This window comes from Cyrtonyx montezumae, unplaced genomic scaffold (assembly GCF_038088225.1).
Source record: "Cyrtonyx montezumae isolate F1298 unplaced genomic scaffold, pur_monq_1.0 scaffold_3, whole genome shotgun sequence".
NCBI classification, from domain to species: Eukaryota; Metazoa; Chordata; class Aves; order Galliformes; family Odontophoridae; genus Cyrtonyx; species Cyrtonyx montezumae.
In genome coordinates this window covers 152,515,878-152,534,957 of record NW_027072034.1, presented here as the reverse complement: position 1 = coordinate 152,534,957, position 19,080 = coordinate 152,515,878, and the positions used below count along the sequence as shown (strand labels likewise).

At 37.1% G+C, this 19,080-nt stretch overlaps 1 protein-coding gene across 1 annotated transcript in view; it reads left to right on the top strand.

Annotated features, from left to right (window-relative positions):
- The window catches only part of SEMA3E (semaphorin 3E), a 124,691-nt gene that overhangs the window by 98,665 nt on the left and 6,946 nt on the right, over positions 1-19,080 (top strand). Inside the window, exons 8-14 of the mRNA XM_065743707.1 lie at positions 301-415; positions 704-773; positions 1,894-2,038; positions 7,843-8,065; positions 10,780-10,871; positions 11,921-11,962; positions 15,000-15,166. Coding sequence (XP_065599779.1) covers positions 301-415; positions 704-773; positions 1,894-2,038; positions 7,843-8,065; positions 10,780-10,871; positions 11,921-11,962; positions 15,000-15,166 — 854 coding nt within the window. The remainder of the gene's footprint in view (positions 1-300; positions 416-703; positions 774-1,893; positions 2,039-7,842; positions 8,066-10,779; positions 10,872-11,920; positions 11,963-14,999; positions 15,167-19,080) is intronic.

Here is a 19,080-nt window from a genome sequence, read left to right as displayed (position 1 = left end):
TTTTGTTAATGTACTCATTACATCCAGTTAACCAAAAAAAGGTTTACAACAGCTGTATATTTAACCTAGACATGGATGCAATATGGAATTAAAAAATTCTTTCAAATCCACAAGTCTTATAAGGTCTGGACTTGATCAGTGCAATCTTACTTGAAAACCACCTCCAAAGCGGTTACACTAGTAATGGACATGTGGTTTGAAAATGGATGCTTTTGACATTAAGAGATAGACTGAGACTAATTCAGTGGAGATGTTTGTGCTTCTAGAGTTATTTAAATCAGTGTGTTTGCTTTTGTGCAGAATGATATGGGAGGACAGCGAATGCTTGTGAATAAATGGAGCACTTTCCTCAAAACCAGACTAGTTTGTTCTGTGCCTGGAAGAAATGGAATTGATACACATTTTGATGAATTAGGTAAATACCCTAAACTGCAACAAACTTAAAATAATCATATTAAAATATGTACTTTCATGATAATACATTTTACTTTATACTGTATATGTTTTCATTAGTAAAAAATATACATATGGAGTTGGTTGTCATCAAATACAGCTTTACTCATGGTGTTGTTTTTAAAGAACCCATCTAAAATCTGCAGTAAAAAATTGTATTTTTAAGTTAAATAAAATTACCCCGAGAATAAACAACTTTCTGTTCTGAACATTAGTTTGCTATCAATAACATCTCATTTTTATTTTACAGAGGATGTTTTTTTGCTGCAAACTCGTGATAATAAAAATCCAGTGATATTTGGCCTCTTCAACACTACAAGGTAAACAACTAGAAGAAATAATAGCAGCAATAGAGGAATTGGCTATTGGAAGAGACAGAAGGTGTATGATAAATATCACATAGAAAATACAGTCTCTTGTTAATGTAAAAACTCCTCTGTGTTGGTGGCTTGAAGTCTCACATTGTGATTCAGTTTATCTGTTTTCCAGAAAACATGAATTAACTAAGTATTTCTCTGATAATTTTCTAGTGCCAACATATACATACTCCTGTATGGTGATAAGAATAGTCTATGAAAATCACCTGTCTTCCTTTAAGAGTTCCAATGTAGCTCAGTATTAATTACACAGTAGCTTAAATTCCTATTAACTTCCAAACAAGGCCTAAAACATTAGCTGTGGTGTTGTGGCTGCCCTCCTTTTCCGCATCCGCATAAGCCAAGTGCAAGCTCGTTTCTTGTCGACCTAACTTTAGGATGTAACTGGTAGAGAGGAGCAGCTGTGCTGTTGCTAGTATTTCACTCTTCTGCTTCATTATTTTTGAAGGAGAGACAGATTGAGTCCTCTAAGGAAGTCTGCACCAATCATTTCTTGCTGGCTCTCTATGCCAATATGAAGAGATGGACACCTAATTAAAATTATCTAGATCACCCTAAGGAGACTTCAGAGAGAATTATTTTGCAAGGAGCATTGATGCTTCATTAAAAAAATAATGAATTGCTTTTCCAGAACGAAGAGTGTAAAATATATAAAATATGAAAAAGACATTGTATGTGTATTGATCTACAAATCTTAGTCATTATGTTTGAATAAATCTGACTAGCATTCCCACACATTAACACAAAAAGACATACAATACCTGAGATAAGTTCCCTGCCATTTCTCTCTGTTTAAAAACAAGTAATGTAGAGCCTGTGATCATCTTGAAATTTGGAGATAAAAGCACTGAGCTTCCTTAGAGAAATTATAAACATAAATATACTAAATATTTTATAGAGAACGTTGCACATAGTAGTTACAAGAAAAGCACATAGGAAACATGAAGTATTTTTTCTCCCCGAATACCATTGAAGTAAGACTTCTTTTTAAGTATATAATACCAGTAAAACATAGCAAATATGGCATATTGTTTTAACAATATCTTTGAATTTTACTTCATAGCAATATATTTAGAGGATATGCTATATGTGTTTACCATATGGCAAGTGTCCGAGCAGCTTTCAATGGACCATACGCCCATAAAGAAGGACCAGAATACCACTGGGCTCTATATGAAGGGAAAGTACCTTATCCTAGACCTGGTTCAGTAAGTACCATCTATTTTTCACTTTTTTTGTAAATGAGCCTATGGAAAAAAACAGAATGCTACTACTGCAAAATCTTCACAGTCCGGAACATATTTATTTAAATATATATATATATATAAAACATTTCTGAAAAAATGTGGAATGACGTAGCAATAGGTTTTATCAAGCGTTAGAAAAACAGATCCCAGAGGAAAACAGGGGGGTTAAGAATAGAAGTTTTTTCAAAATCTTTTTGGGGCCTAAATTCAGAACTTTGTGTTAAGGGCTCAACATCCTGAAGATAAAAGAAAAGAGAGGGGAAGGGAAAGGGAAAGGAAAAGGGGAAAGAAAAGAAAAAGTTCAGTTGGAAGGAACCTGTAAGATCCTCAAGTCCAACAACTGCCTGACCTTTCAGGGCTCACCAAAAGTTAAAGCACGTTATTGAGGCCTCTGATCACTAACAGCCACAGAGCACCAACCACCTCACCAGGAAGACTTGTTCCAGAGATTGACTACTCTCACAGTAAAGAAATATATTCTAATGCATAGTCTGAACCTCACGCTGGTGCTGCTTTACTTGCATTCTGTCATCAGTTACCAGAGACCAGAGGCCAGCACCTCCTGCTCCATATCCTCTCCCCACAAAATTGCAGACAACAGTGAAGCCACCTCTCAGCCTTCTTTACTCCAAACAAGACAACCCAAGTGTCCTCAGCCTCTCCTCATGCCTTTAAACACATTTGCAAGATTTATTCCTCTCCTCTGGACTCATTCAAGGATCATAAAATTCTTATTATATTGCGGAGCTCAGAACTGCACCCAATATTCAAAGTATACACACCAATACTAAATGCAGCAGGAGAATCACTTCCTTTGACTTGTTGGATGCGTTGTGCTCAATGCACCCAAAAGTGCAGTTTGCCCACTTCTCTGCCAGGGCACACTGCTGGCTCATGTTGAGCTGCTTTCAGCTACTGATCTCCAGTCTGTGCCTATGTCTGGCATTGCTCTGTCCCAAGTGCAGCACCCAGCATTTGACTCTGTTGGACTGTCAAGGACCCTCTACAAGGCCTCTCATCTCTCCAGGGGATCAACAGCATATTCCAGTTTATTATCATCAGAAAACCTGCTGAGGATACTTTCCACTACTGCATTCCACTCATTACAGAAAAGATCCCAAGATCAAAGGAAATGGAGAGGCACCTCCAGAAGGTAGATCAGATACTGCATTCAGATGCAGTAGTTATATTACCCTGAAACAAAGCAAGTGAAGAAATAAGACACAAGACGTATTTTTAAAATCCAATTCATCTGACAACTGCTGTAACATACTTTGCAAATATATAGGTGATGTCATCTACTGAGTTCCTGCCTGCCATCCAGACTTCATTTGGTGAATAAGTTCTGGAGGAAATCATGAACTTGTTACTTAGAGAAAGGTAACTGATTTCTTCAAGGAATTACTAATTCCTATATTGATATCTCAAAGATCCTGGGCAACTGGCTTTGGGTGTTGAAGCCTGAACAGGGGTTTGTACAAGATGACTGCTGGAGAGGAGCTCTGTAGAGAAGTACCTGGGTGTCCTGGTGGACGACAGGTTGACCATGAGCCAGCAGTGTGCCCTCATGGCCAAGAGGCCAGCAGGTCAAGGGAGGTGATCCTCCCCCTCTATTTGCCCTGGTGAGGCCTCATCTGGAGTACTGTGTCCAGTATGGGCTCCCCAGTACAAAAAAGACAGGGATCTCTTGGAATGAGTCCAGTGCAGGGCCACAAAGATGGTGAAGGGCCTGAAGGATCTCCCCAATGAAGAAAGGTTAAGTGAACTGGGTCTGTTTAGCTTTGAGAAAAGAAGACTGAGAGGGGACCTGATCCAGGTTTATAAATATCTGAGGTGTGGGGACAAAGTGGCGAGGCCAGACTCTTTTCAGCAGTGTGTGGAGACAGGACAAGGGGAAAAGGACAGAAACTGCAGCACAGGAGGTTCTGCACGAATGTGCACAAGAACTTCTTTATGGCAAGGGTGAAGGAGCACTGGCACAGGCTGCCCAGGGGAGTTGTAGAGTCTCCTTCTATGGAGATATTCAAGACCCGCCTGGATGCCTGCCTGTGTGACCTGGTGTAGGGAACCTGCTTTGGCAGGGGGTTGGACTCGATGATCTCTTGAGGTCCCTTCCAACCCCTACGATTCTGTGATTCTTTGATGACCTCCCAGCATCAACCGTTCTGTGATTCTGTAATTATACAAATGTAATCTTGACCTCAAACTCTTTTACTGTTTCCGTCTACTTTTAAATGTTTCTGAAGTTTCAATTTTTGTCATATTCTTAGCACAGGAATTTCACTTCCCACCTCAGGGGGTGAGGAGATCAGTGTTGTGTGTGGGTGCCCTTTGCATCGCAGGGCTCCATCATCATTTCACAGATTGTGCACATCCAGGGCCTCCTTCACCTTTTCCTTCCTGCTGTAAGCCCCACAACGGGCAATGGCAGGATAACCCAGAGAGAAACATCTGTATTTCTTCTTGTCCAATGCCTTCTGGGAGTACTGCTAATTACCCATCCACAGCAATTGTTATCTGTTATAAAGGCGCTTTTGTTTACAGTCACAGAAAATCTACCCTTTAATGTGTCAGTATTGTGCAGATTTTTGACTCAGTGGGATGCAAAGACATTTCTAATAGCTGTTTGGCTAAAACCCACACAATTTTCACACTTCACCTCTTTTATGTTCTCACGGGCTAGGAACTCACTCTCTTGAGGTTAATGGTGAATAAACAGTTGCTGGACCCTTACTTTCAATGTTGTTTTTCCTTCTCTAACTGAATCAATATTCTTTTTTTTACTAAACACAATCATTTGCAGAAGTAAACATTTATCCCCAAATCACAGGAATGAGAGCTGAAAAGGCCTATTAGCTTATCTAGTCCATGCCAGTACAAATTTTCTCTCTGTAGTCTGATTTTAAATGCATGTCCTCTCTCATTTTAAATTACTGCTTATGTCTTCTTCACCTGGAGTTAGAGATATAAGTCAAAATACAGAATTGGATGTTAAAAAAGAGATTATCTAGGATTCAAATGATATAATTTGACCATCTTGATCACTGTAATTGTGCTGATATCAATACCAAATGTTGGTTGTCATTTGTTTGTTTGTTTGGTTGGTTGGTTTTGCTTACTTGAAGTTGAACAAAGTAAATCATCAGTACTGAGTTGGAATGGAAAAAGAGATAAACTGTTTATCAAATTTTGAGCAAAACAGTATAATCCAAAGCAATTAATGTTTTCCTATTTGACATATTAAATAGGAAATTACAGTTTGTACAGTTTTACCAAGTAATGAGAGAGTATCATGCTTGAATTGTGGAATGGATGCATATTTTATAAAGATGACATGATACAAGATCTCTAAGTGCATTCATGTTATCTACAGGCAGTAGACCTCCCATACATTGTTTCAGCTGGAGCTGAAATAGGCAGGAATTCAGAATTAAAGACTATGGTATTACATAGATAGCATTACATTGACTGAAGATTGAGAACCGTTTGTTGCCAAGAAGGACAATGTATTGAGCCAGCAGTTGAGCAAAATTGACAATGATTTACAGAAAGGCTGAATTAAGATCCACTCAAAATCACTGCTTCCCTTCCTTAGCTCTGAACACCCACATTTGTTTCATACCGGATTGAAGCCTCCATAACATTCCAGGCATGGAAGCTGAAACACATACAAAAAAAAAAAAAAAAAAAGACAGCTAATAATTTTCCCAGTATGACAGAACATATTTGTTGTGAAAAGAGGTATTTCTTGAGTGTTAATCAGTTAATCATGTTTGCCTTCAAGTTGCAGAGCACATCAGAGGCTGGAGTAGCTGACTATGTCAGCTAACAGAAAGTGAATTCATTACTGGCTGCTCATCAAGGGAACAGCTGAGAGGTCTTTTCAATACTTGTCAAGTAGCGTGAAGTGAAAGTTGTAGTCCATACTCCTAGGTTTCCAAAGAACAGGTCAGAATAATGTTAAGGTGAATCATGGAATTGTTTGAGTTAGAAGGGACCCTTAAAGGTCATCTAGTCCAACTCCCAACTACCCATTACCTTTTCCATTGCAGAGGTGACAGTGACAGGAGGCCAAAAATACCTACTATTAGGTATCTCCGTGATTCAGCACTCCTTCATCTCAGCTACTGAATGAGAAAAAAATTGAGTCTATAAGGAATCATAGAACATCTAAGAGCTAAATAAATAGAAAATCACTGCTAGAATTGCAGTGTCTGACAGATTCTATAGTTTGCTACTCTGAATTCTCTTTGAAGCACTGTTTTTTGCAGTTTCTAGGTTGCTACTCTAATTCACTTAATGTATTTAGACTGCTATGCTTCTGAAAATGTCATCAGTTATCTCAAAAACAGTGTTCATAGAATTTAGAGATGACAGCATATACTGTTTCCATTCTAGACTACTAGATTTTATTTAATTAAAAACAAAAAGCCTGTGAAGGATTATTTTTATTAAATCTCTCCAAGACTAGAACTTTACAAAGGGAAGTTGACAATACCTATTCACTTGATATGCTGTGCAGTGCATGGAAAGCAGAAGCTTAGCCTGTCTTCAAGCTCCTGCTCTGTCTCTTTATTGTAAACAGCCAGTAAAACTCCATCACTGGGTTGATTAGGCAATTACTTTAAAGTCAACACTGAACAAATACTTTCCTGAAGCTAAGCCCAAAAATTGAAAACAACCATTGCCCCCTTTGAAAAGAGTAGGAGTTTATTCTTGTCAATTATAGCTGGTCACAAGTTTAAAATTACTGTTTCTGGTAAACAAAGAGTACTTTATTTCATTTTATTGATTGAAAAGGTCCAATTTAAGCATGGAGATGCTGCTACTGTGGCTTTGTTTGCAGTGCTTCTTAAAACCACACTGCCTTATGAATATTTGGAGAAAGTAAACGGTTACTGAGATATTTCCAGCTTAATCATAAATGGTTCCAATTAGACATCATGAACCAAACTGGAAATGTAGAATTTATGTGCAGTTAAGGAACACTGTATCGTTTGCAAAGCATCTTGAAATTAACCTCTCTGTATAACACATTAAATTACCTCTAATTGCATATTTGACCAAAGGAATAAGCCTCTTTTAATCAATCATTCACACAAAGTGTATTTGCTTTACAAAATGATAGATTGATCAGTGTAAACACTGGTATTTCATACTAAACTCTGATATGTAATACTTTTTTCATGAGTAGGAAATTAGAATAAAATTTAATACTGTTTAAATTCTCAAGCTAAAGAATTACTGTTCCTGCTGGCATCATTTTTAATTGTGCTTAGTTTCTCATGATATTTTGCAATCACAAAGCAATTAGACTAAATACTAATTTCAAGAATTACTGCCCTGCTGTCTTTACATGACTGTTTCTCTGCTGGGTTAGGAAAGCCCTTTCTCCTACGTCTGTCAATGGCCATTTTGATTACAGCTTATGAATTTGGGAATGAAACAAATGCTTTTTTTTTTTTTTTTGCCAAAATCTGAATGCAAAATCTGTTCTTATTATACCAGACAGGAAGGAGTCTCTAAAACATGGGAATGACAAGGTTCTGTGCAGCAGATTAATGCACCTTGACTGATTTCTCATGATTCATAATCCATACATGCAAAAAGCACAGGCTTCACAGTCACAGATCCTATAGTGTTTTTCTGTGCCTATTTTAATACAAGGTTTTTTATAGACTTGTCATCACCCCTGTGAACAAGACTAGTCTCAGACAATTTACTTGGCAAGCATTCAGGATGATCTGTGTTTTCTGTTTTTGCAGTGTGCCAGCAAAGTGAATGGCGGTCTGTATACTACCACCAAAGACTATCCTGATGAAGCTGTCCATTTTGCCAGGAGTCATCCATTGATGTATCAACCCATCAAGCCTGTTCATAAAAGACCAATTCTAGTAAAAACAGATGGGAAATACAACCTTAAGCAAATAGCAGTTGACAGAGTGGAAGCAGAAGATGGGCAATATGATGTGTTGTTCATTGGCACAGGTAAAATAAAGACAACTGGTAGTACAACTGATCTAATAGGTTTTCAGCTTCCAGGATGAAGGAAATGGTTGAGTCAGAAAATAACAAAGCATTACAATAGCCCACTCTAACAATAACTCTGTGCATGACTGAGCCAATCTGCACTCATAGTTGTACAGAAGAGGGTAGTCATTCTAGACACATGCTTCATTGTGCTGATATTTCACAGATAAATAATGGTAGGAAACATTTGTAAAGAATAAGAATAGAGACTTAAGTACAGAATTCACCACCACCACCATCCATAAAAGTAATCTTAATCCAATTTCTGACACTTTTAAAACTTCACAACACAATAATGTATTTGAACATAATTCTAAGCTGTAATTTAGATTGGAAGGAACACAAGTGATAAAGTTTTCAAAAGCACCAGTTCAAGTTTATTCCAATGTTTATCTTCTCCTTTTCTGCAGTCCACAAGTCTATCTGACACTGTTAAAAAGAAACTGACAGCTTCTAGGCTTGGGCTGTGACACAGCTCTAGGAAGGGACGTGGATATACCCAAGTCAATAGTTAAAAAATGAACTGTTAGAAATTTTCTTCCAGGTTTCCTTGTCTTTCCATTACAATTTTTTCAAAAGTTACATGGAGTTCATTTAAATTGATTTTTTAAAATACCTAACAAAAAAAAAGTGTGACTAAGTTAAATTACGCTACAGAAGTGTGGTACAGAATTGCTGTAACCCTGAGCAGCTAGTGAAGAAAAAAGCACACTCTAATGGTACTTGAAAAATAAGAAACCTTAAGAAAATACGAGAAAAAACAAGAACTAGAAATGACTGGTCAAATCTAATCTGCTTGAAAAAAAAAAACAAAAAAAAAAACCAACAAGGATTCTTATATTCACATTTTATCAATTTGACAACTGGAGTGGTGATACAGATCATTAACTATTTTGACTAGGCAAGCATATGCAGTGAATTATTTTTTACTTAATGAAATTCCTCTAATAAGCACATTTCGGTGTTGAAAACATGCAGAAGAAGCATGCTCATAGAACAGCAAAGGCTTATTTATACTAGTCACATACTCTAAGCTTTTAAATTGCCTCAGAATTGTTTCCGCATTGGACTTAGTGTGGCCTATAAAACATTGTGTCAAATGTCACTTATGTCCCTACTGCAGATTTAATAATGGTGACTAGATTTTTCGTATTTACCAATTGCATTTATGGTTGAAACATTTGTACACAAGTCCTCTATTCAGCAAAGTTGAAATTAATGAGACTTAAAGTATGTGCTTCAGGGTTGTGCTGAACTGGTGCCCAACAGCTGCTTAGTTTTGAGATGTCCAATCTCAGATGACAAGAAATTTCATCATAGGAACCTTGGACTTTAGAAATGCTAAGTCTATTTCTGCAATCTGTGTTCTGGCAAAGTTCCCATCAGAAAGCTCACTGCTTCTCTCAGCAATACAATATTCGAAAGAGTTAATCCTCTTTTATCTGGGTCTAGCACCTTCTGTGCAACATTTGTAAGCAGTCTTGAAGCTCAGCAGAAGTTTCCTTGAGGTAGAACTGCAAGTTAGGAAGGTTTTTCAAAGCAGAAGTGTGAATATCAGGAATAATTTCTCACATATCTGTCAGATATAAAGAATCATAGAATCATTAAGGCTGGAAAAGACCTGTAAGATCATCTGTCCAACCATCCACCCATCACCAATATTACCAACTAAACTATGTCCCTGAGTGCCACAACAGTAAACAAGAATTACATATGAAAATCAGAACTCAAATTTTTTTTTTACTGATTCATCACAAAATGGATATCCTTACGGGTTCTATTTGAAAAGTAGTTCCCCTTTATTTTTACCACTTTCATCTTTTGCTGAAGATTTTTTTCCATTGTTTGCCTGCTTAATATTTCACCTGTAAATCAAGGATGACTGAAAGAAACATAGGGAAAGAGTTGATATTTGCTGTTGTTGGGACAGATTTTCATATTAAGGAAAATAAGATACTCCTCTAATAATAGTCAACAATATGAACCTGAAGTTGTGGAAGACCAGATGCTATTCTTGTGTTTTAATTTACTGAGACAGTTATACTGCCAAATAAAAGGATCTAAATTCCAAAATGTCTTAAACTTTTTGAAAGTACAGTTTTTCTTTGTTTATGTTACTTTGATTAACACCTTCAGCTCAACAGCAGCTCATTGAGAGAAAGATAACTACGTATTATAAACCCTTGAATTTATTGATGCTCTTGACTGGAAGGATGGAGCTGCTGTGAGAAATTAAGGATAGCTGGTAGTTTTCTAAGTACTGTCAACACTCATGTCCTATAATTAAAACCACTTGAGAATCCCCTGACTTGATGGACTCAGCCCCTTCCTACTGTCATTTCTTTTTCTCAGATATAATCACTCTCTTTGTCCTTTCTGCAGATCACCAAGATGTTATGACCTAGATTTTGAAAAATGCTATCCAATTAAACATCTATCTCAGGGATGTCTCAGCTGGCTCTTAGTTGCAAGACAGGCCAGAGCATGTCACAATGTCTTTGAAACATATTAACATATTTGATTATTTTGTAAGATTAATGTGTGTGTCCTGTTTGTATTTATAAGTTCCTAACCATTATCAATTTGAAGAAGTTATTTAATATATTTGAAGGGCAAATAAAAGTTTCCAAGATTTTTATTCCAGAATTTTTATGTTTGTTTTTTCTTCCCAGATAATGGAATTGTGCTGAAAATTATTACAATATACAATCAAGAGACAGAATTGATGGAAGAAGTGATTCTTGAAGAGCTGCAAGTATTCAAGGTGAACTGTGTTGTATATGAAGCATATATAAAACTGCCTTGAATATATTTCAGTTAAATTTTAAAAAATCTGATAGACATTACATAATAGTTGTCTTCAATAAGTTTTTTCTTAGATCAAGACAGTGTTCAAGTACTGAAGTACATTGCAGCAAACCATTGTTTTCCCATTGACATGCATAGAGGGTGCAGGGTGAAGCTGGACTGGAAAAGTATTTCATTTTATTTATTTTCCTTCATAACCAATTAATGAAAAAAAAAGTTCTTTAGTCTTGAAGCTTAAAAGAGGTCTCGAGTAAAATAAAATAATTTGAAAAAATCAAGAAAGATTGAATCTGTCCTTGTGAGATAAACTCCCTTTTGTTTAAGGGAGACCTAAGACTAAACCTCAATATGTGGTATGTGGAAAGCTAACACAGTGAAATTCACTTAAGGAATTAAGGAATATTCACATCATCCCATGTTAGCACATAAATTAGGAGACACTTGCAACCACAGAGAAATCCTAATATCCAAATGTAGATATCTAAATCTGGTACTGAATTTGGACACTGTGATTATGGACTTGTTGCTTGTAAGAAAAAAAAATATCTGTTTCAATAAACTTATTAGGAGCTATGTTTTGCGATCATTCCAGGAAATCTGAAGAGATGACAGAGAAGAGTACAAGAAAGAATTCCTGTTATTTTTATCTCATCTTCAATCAATGTTTTGTTATAAATAACGCTCCACTTATCACCTTCATGTGGAACAAAAACGATTCCACATTGGCAAGAGCAAATGTTATGTTTGACAGGGAAACTCTAATATTTATGTGTCTCTGATAATCCTGAATTAAGTGTTGGCTGGTTGCTTTTAAATAACCTCTTTTAAAGCAGTACGTCCCCAAACCACAATTTCCTCACATCGTTCTGTAGGATTTGAATTTAGAAAAAATCAAAGTATCTAGAAGCAATGAATGCAAACAAACATCAACACTATTTTGCCTAAATTATTGTCATAGCAAAACCAAATTATTTTTTCTAAGGAAGGATGTTTTCTATTTTATAGGTTCCAATTCCTATTATTTCCATGGAAATCTCTTCAAAAAGGGTAAGTGATGAGTTTCACATGCAAAAATTGTGACTGAAATGTAATAACGCTATAAACAATAGACAGACAGATAGACAGACAGACAGACAGATAGAGATATAGCTGTACATAACCTCTAGCAAGATCTGGTCTGAAAACAGACAATCCTTCTGTATTGTAAATTCTGTTCTTTATGAAGCATTTATGTTTTCCAAATCTAAGATTAAATCTGTTAAATCAGATTCCATGTTTTACACATATTGTTCACACAAAAAACAAATACATATGCAATTTGATCCATGTGTTACTGACAGACTAAATGCAACAGGGATTAGTGTGGTGAATATGACAACGCAAGGAAAAGCTCCTTGCTGATAAATGCAAACAGATTTCAGCCCCATTGCAAATATACATTCTAAAAGAGCCTTGCTGGGTGTCCCATATTTTCAGTTGCCAATGAAGGCAGATCTGTTTGAATCTGACTCCCTTCCATGCTTCTTCTAGTCTCTCCTAATACAAATAATTTATTATTCTGTACTCATCTGTACCCTATCACTCATATGGATCCATCTCAGGATGGAGTCATTATAAACATCTCAGGATGCTTATTTCTTAATGTAGACAACTATTGCATCTATTGCACGGAAATACAGTGAAACAAATATAACACAGAAGGGAGATTGTATTAATAGGAGGCATGATTGTGCCTCAAAGATTATTTTAGTTTTAATGGCTAGTCAGCTTGTATTTTTTTGTAGAAAAAATGTAGGAAGACAAACTTCTCTGATAATGACTTGGGGGAGGATCCTAACTCAATGAGCTCTGGAGACTAGATTGCCTAACATTTCAACGAAGCGACTGTTTTGTACAGTCACAGAATAGTCTGTGGGACTTGGGAGTTGGAAGGGAGTTTGGAAAAAGAAGTATCATTTTAGATATTTGCCTATTTGCTGTCAGTGAAATGTCACAGTAAATGGATTGTGCTGGAAGAGTGAGAAGTAGGTATTATGTTACAAGGGAAGTAGTCTGCCTCCATTACACCCAACTCCCAAGAGGGCTGCTAAACTCCACAAATTCAAGTAGCACCTGGAAATTATGGAGAGAACAGTAGAAGAGTTGCCAAAACTATTCAGTGGCTGTAGAATAAATGTTCCTGCAGGCACTAAAAGCAGCCCTACTTTTTCAAAATATCAAAGAGAAGACGGAGAGACAATTGGGCATCCAGACATAGAATTTTACTCAACTTAGTGAGTTGCTATTGAAGCAAAGGAGGGGGAAGGCTTTGAAGACTGATTTCAAAGAAATATAAGTCAATTCAGGTTTCTGAATATAGACTAATTTAATCTGGAAATAGCATGCAGTTTCCTGGTACTAAGGAAAATTAAATGTTGGAATGCATGTACAGGGCTGGCACAAAGACATTTTGTCTTTAATATTAGATTTGTGCAAGAAGTATAATTTAGCTAGGTTTATGTGAAAAAGAGTTATGCAATTTCTCTGCCCAAGCATTTTTCCTAGTCTCCTTTAACTGTGGAGTTTTTCAGCCTGTAGAGATCGCCTTGCTAGGTTTGTTTCAACAACCTTATAACATTCACCAGTCTTCACCGTCTGTGATATAATAAAATATCTTGTTTCAGGCTTGAGCTGTTTATCTTTGTGGCTAGGCAAGAATGTTCTTCTTTGATGTTCTGTTTGCTAGATATCAGATACTTTTTGCTCTCCTCTGATGAACCAAGATGTACAGTAGAGCTTACTCTTTTTAACAGATGAAAGAGAAAATTCCATTTTTTATGTGCCATTGAATGTGTTGTTCATGTCTTCTGGGATAGTCATGTTGCAGCCTTGGCAGACAAGGGAGAATTCCCATCTAACAAGGATCTTAGGTTTAGTTATCAGATAGAGTTCTTGTTTATCTGTATTAGCTGAAGAAGTCTTCAAACATTGCTGTTACCAGCTGCTCCTAGTCTCTTACACTAGCATTTCTGAGAGTTAAAATATGTAACAAAAAAAGGTGGTGTAATCGGGGACAAGAATGAACTATTTGGATTAAATTTCATGGTTTGTGATAGGCAAGCCAGGTTAAATGAGCTAAGTGCATTTTCCAGCTTTAAACAATTTTAAAATAAAGCATTCTGAAAGTTTGTGCTATCTTTGGCTACTTGGATAAGCCCAGTCTAGAGTTCATAAGGAATTCTTTTCTGACTGGCAAAATATAGAACTGAGCCATGAAAAAGCATTTCCTATGTATACACACTTCGTATTTCTGTATTCAGTCCATTTTTTATTCACCAGTAACAAGATTTTTCTTTAGTCCCTGTAAATTCAAGCTATTATTTTCTGAATTTATTATCCCAGCAACTTCTGAATCAGATTGATCAAATTACATTTGCTTTGTAGAGGAAAATTATGTGAATTTAGATGACTCAAGTACCCTTAGCATTAATGCTGAGGAAAAAAAAAATGTAGAAAAAGATGAAATGTGACCAGTTAATTTATAAGAAAAGACTGTACAGTAGCAGAAAAAATATCTATGTCTTCTGCACTGAGGGATTATATAAATCATAGTGCTACTCTGTGTTTTTATATGTGAACATATTACATGTATATAGTGACATCAAAAGTTAAGTGTACCTGATAACTCCAGTTTTAAGTTTGAGGTTGCTTGAAACATTTTCAAATATGATTTTCTTTGATTAGTATTTTATGGCAAGCTTTGTTTACAGATCGGTTAGGTGTTAGAAGTGTAAGGAGAGAGGCACTGGAAAGTACTTTGAGGAAGAAAAAAAAATGTAAAACTCTCTGTTTAAATACAAAGCTTACAAAGTGGAAACTTCAAAGCAAGGAAATGCCAAACTATATTTGTTTATTCTCATTTCCTTCTGCTCCTTCATCCTCATGCATGAGTCTGTTGTCAGTTTTCCTACAGAGTAACTCTGCCTCCCTCTGGGCATAGGCTGGATGCACAAGGCTGAAACCAATATTTCTTTAAAACTCCACTTGTTACACAAGTCATATTGGAAGTTCTAGCAACTTAATCATATACGGTATATTTTTCCAGCAACAGCTCTACGTTGGAACTGAGTCAGTCGTAGCACAAGTGAAGTTTCACCAGTGTGACATGTATGGCACAGCCTGCGCCGACTGCTGCCTGGCTCGAGATCCCTACTGTGCTTGGGATGGCATCTCCTGCTCCCGGTACTACCCCACAGGAACGCAGGCAAAGAGGTGAGAACTGGTTCTTTCTGTGAAATCTCTTTTGTAGAATAGCTTTAATAAAGGCTCCTAATGCACTGATGGATTGTTATGACAGATGAAGCCCAAAGTTTTGAACCAAATGAATACCATGGACAATTTACATGAATGAACCATAGGCCACAGGAATAATATATGAGTGTATATATATAAAAAAGCAAGACAGGACGTGGTAACGTGAGTGGTGTACATGGATGTGTAGAAATTGCGGAATGTGAGCACAATGTAAATGTTATGGAATAAGGGCTGGATATTGCCTTAATTTCAGCTGGAACAGAATTGTTTTTGTCTGTTATGTTAGATGTGATGGTATGTTTTGATTCTAGGAGAAAAACAATGTTGATAACATAGCAGTGTTTACATTTGCCTGCTAAGCAGTTTTGTACAGAGCCAAGGCCATTCTCTGCAAAGGGCCCAAGGAGCTGGGAAGGAACAGAATTGGGACAGCTTACTTAAACTGTCCAAAGGGATATTCCATATCATATGGCATCATGTGAAAGGAGTTTTGAAGGCGGTGGAAGTTCATATCTCTCTCTTCCACTGCTCGATGGGCTGCCCGGACATCAGCTGGGGGTTAGTGAGCAATTGCTTGTGCATCACTTGTTATATGCTTGTATATATATTTGTCATACGTTATCCTTTTCCTTTTCTTAGTAAATAGTTTTATCTCAATCCACAAGTTCTACTTTATTTATTTATTTTATTCTCTCCCTCCTCCCACTGGGAAGGGGGGGGGAGTGAGCAAAGAACTGTGTGATGCTGAGCCACCTGCTGGGTTAAACCACAACAGGCATAAACTGCATTGCAAGGAATACTTTATGGATGAAATGTAGTTATTGTTATGACTACTTAGTTAGTTATTTTTATGACCACTTAGTTATTATATGAAGAAAGTTTTAAGCAAACCTCAATTTCCTTTTATTTCTTTTTGTTAGCAAAGATGGATGTTTCATTCTTTATAACATCGGGGATATATTTTTTGCAGTATTTATACAGTGAAGATATCATAAAGCAATAACATATTCAGTAGAATTTAGGGGAAAAGAAAAAAAAAGAAAAAAAAACAACAACAAGAAGAGTCTGGTAGCCACACACTTCCAGCAGTGAAGGTAGGATGTCCACAAAAGCTGAGGTTAGGTGAATTTATAAATCAGGGTTGTTCTGGAGGCCCATTCAAATCATGAACCCAACTTGGGTGCTTTAACAACCCCTGGGTAGACTTCTCTCCATTCTGAATTCCTTATTCGTGGCTTCTGGCCCTCATTCTTAGTGCAGTGATTTCTCATATACCTATCATCTTTCCTCCCTCTCAAACTCAGGTTCTCTAATTCAGCAACAAAGATATGATCAAAATATAAAGCGTATAATTTAATCCAGACCTTTTCACAGCACTTCTAAAAGATAATGAATGCAGAAATTGTTGGATAACATGGCTTTTTTGGGTAGTGAGCATTAAAAAGTCAAAATGAGAAATACTGCCAATGAGCATATTTTAAAATCTCCTGGAGTTACTACTCTGAGGGATAGGTTAAACCGATTAGGAAACCTATGTCATCTGTGCAGGCTCTGTTTTCCTGCTCCATGTGACAAGATTGGCCCCAGATTAAGAATGATGAACAGACGGGCCAAGCAGATTCATGTCCCAGTGTACATATAAACTGAGTTATTGTCATTATAATGCTTATGGGTTAGTTATCTAATATGTAATTACCATCTGGGGAAGAGGGTAAGGGGTAAAAGCTTTCCTACCAGCCTGCTTAGGCTGCACCATGCTTATGTTGTTCTGCAGGCTGTTTATCGTCCATGAAAAGATAAGAGAAACTTGCTCACTCCTTAAATCAGGTACACATTTTTAGCATATTTCTCACCTAAGACAACTTCCAGAGTAGCAGCTCCTAAGTTCCGTGATGGATTTATCCAGGTTTTAGTGATATGGGCAGCACCTCAGGCACCTTCCTGTGCCTTATCTCCCTAGCATTCATCAGGTCAGTCTCTAAAAATAGAAAATACTTTTCTTATCACTCTCCTGATCTCAAGATAAGAGCTGCAGCAGTAGAGAAGGGATTTACACTCTGTTGAATGTTCTCAAGGTCTGTAAAACTTGTTTTACACATAAGAGCTTGGGGAACAGCCAGAGAGAACCCATAAAATTGAAAGGAATGGATAGTATTTTCTTTGTTCACTTTAACTTGTGCCAAAAGCTCAGACCATCTTAACAGTTATGAGCTTGCGTGAACTGTGCAGGAGATGACAAGGCAAGGAGTGCTCCTCAGGGCACATGCACAGAAGTTGTTTAAGCTACTTTCCACTGAGATCCAGGTGGGACCATTGCTAGGTAGAACAGGTCTCATGAGACAACATGGAGTTTTCTCCTAACTTTATGAGTTATCACCTTCTCAGGTGATAATCCTGCCGTCACACTAGACACAACTGTTGCCACACCCCAGAGCAGACACCTCTTAATTTGGCTTGGTCTTGGCTTAGAGTTTGTCTTAGATTCTTGCACAAGTTATGTAGGCTGGGCTTCTGAATTGTAGGAGCAGCCCTTGCTAGTGCAGTTAAGAAGAATAAGAGCTCTCTTTTCATTTCTGCTCTACTGGCCTTGAAGTGAAGTGGAGATGCACAGTATATCCTGCTCCCGTTGGTTCACATGCTGTCTGCTTTAGACCTGCAAGGTATGACGAATGTTTAGAGAAGCATGAAATAGAAAAACTGTAAACTAATGCATATGCAGGATATAGAGAACTGCACAGAAATTAAAAAAACACACAAAACACATAATCAACCCTTTGTTTGACAGCTGGTACTATTTGTTTTTAATTTTGAAAGCCTGTATTTAAATTATTTTCAAATGCATAGCCTGTATAATTAATTAAATACGGGATTTAATTAGGAAGACATAAAAACGGAACCAAAAGTCCTATATCCCAGTGCTGGCAGTGCAGAACACTACAGTGTGATGGTAGTTACAGGTCAGCAGCTCTGGGATACTGCAGATATTTTAGATGCCAGAAGGAAATTATTCTGCATTCAACTTCAATGAAATATTCTTTGAAAAACAGAGAGTTCCAGGATTTAAATAGCTGTGTTAGCTGACTGTTACCTCAGCAATCTGATTTAAGCAGGTTCAGTTTTGATCCAAACAAGCATTAAATTCCGCTGGTGAACTTCACTACGTCAGACAGGTTGAAAAAGGGTTGGATCTTAAAATAAATCCCGTTCACTTTGAGTAGATCTTGCTAACACAAACGCCTTGCTGCGCACTAACTGCAACCGGCCGCCAGAGGGCGCCACTGTGAGGAGCTGCGCGCTGCTGCCGGCCCGGCCCCGATGGGTGAGCTCGTTTTACAGCTGTTTTTTTCCTAAGGGAAAAACACTAATCAAGATGATAGGCGAAAGAATATTTTAAGCATTCAGTTGTTTTTTTTTTTTTTTTTTTAAGTTTCTACTTATATTGCCTTGAAAAATATCTTGAATTGCTGTGCCTTAAATTATATGTTGTCATTTGTGTAAAATGCTTTGCAGAGTAAGGATCTGGGTGCTAACTTAAATGTCACTCTATTGTAACATTTTCTTCTGCATGAAGGCTTAGTCTACTGATTTATGTCTTCAGACTGCAGTGAAGACTTCTCTCTCTGGATCTTTATGACTTTTGCCTCATCTGTTCCCGGGGAAATGGTACAGAAACATGTGGGTGATGGTGATGATGACTGTATTCTTTTTCTGCAGATAATTTTTATTAAAAGTTCCAGATTACACAGCCATGTACTCAGTCCCTGTGATAGTCACTAAAAATTGTCTTTGTGATATCTCTGCATTGTGTGATAGTTAGTTGTTCAAGGAATTCTGAATGAAATGATTACCAAGAAAAAAATAACAAATACAAG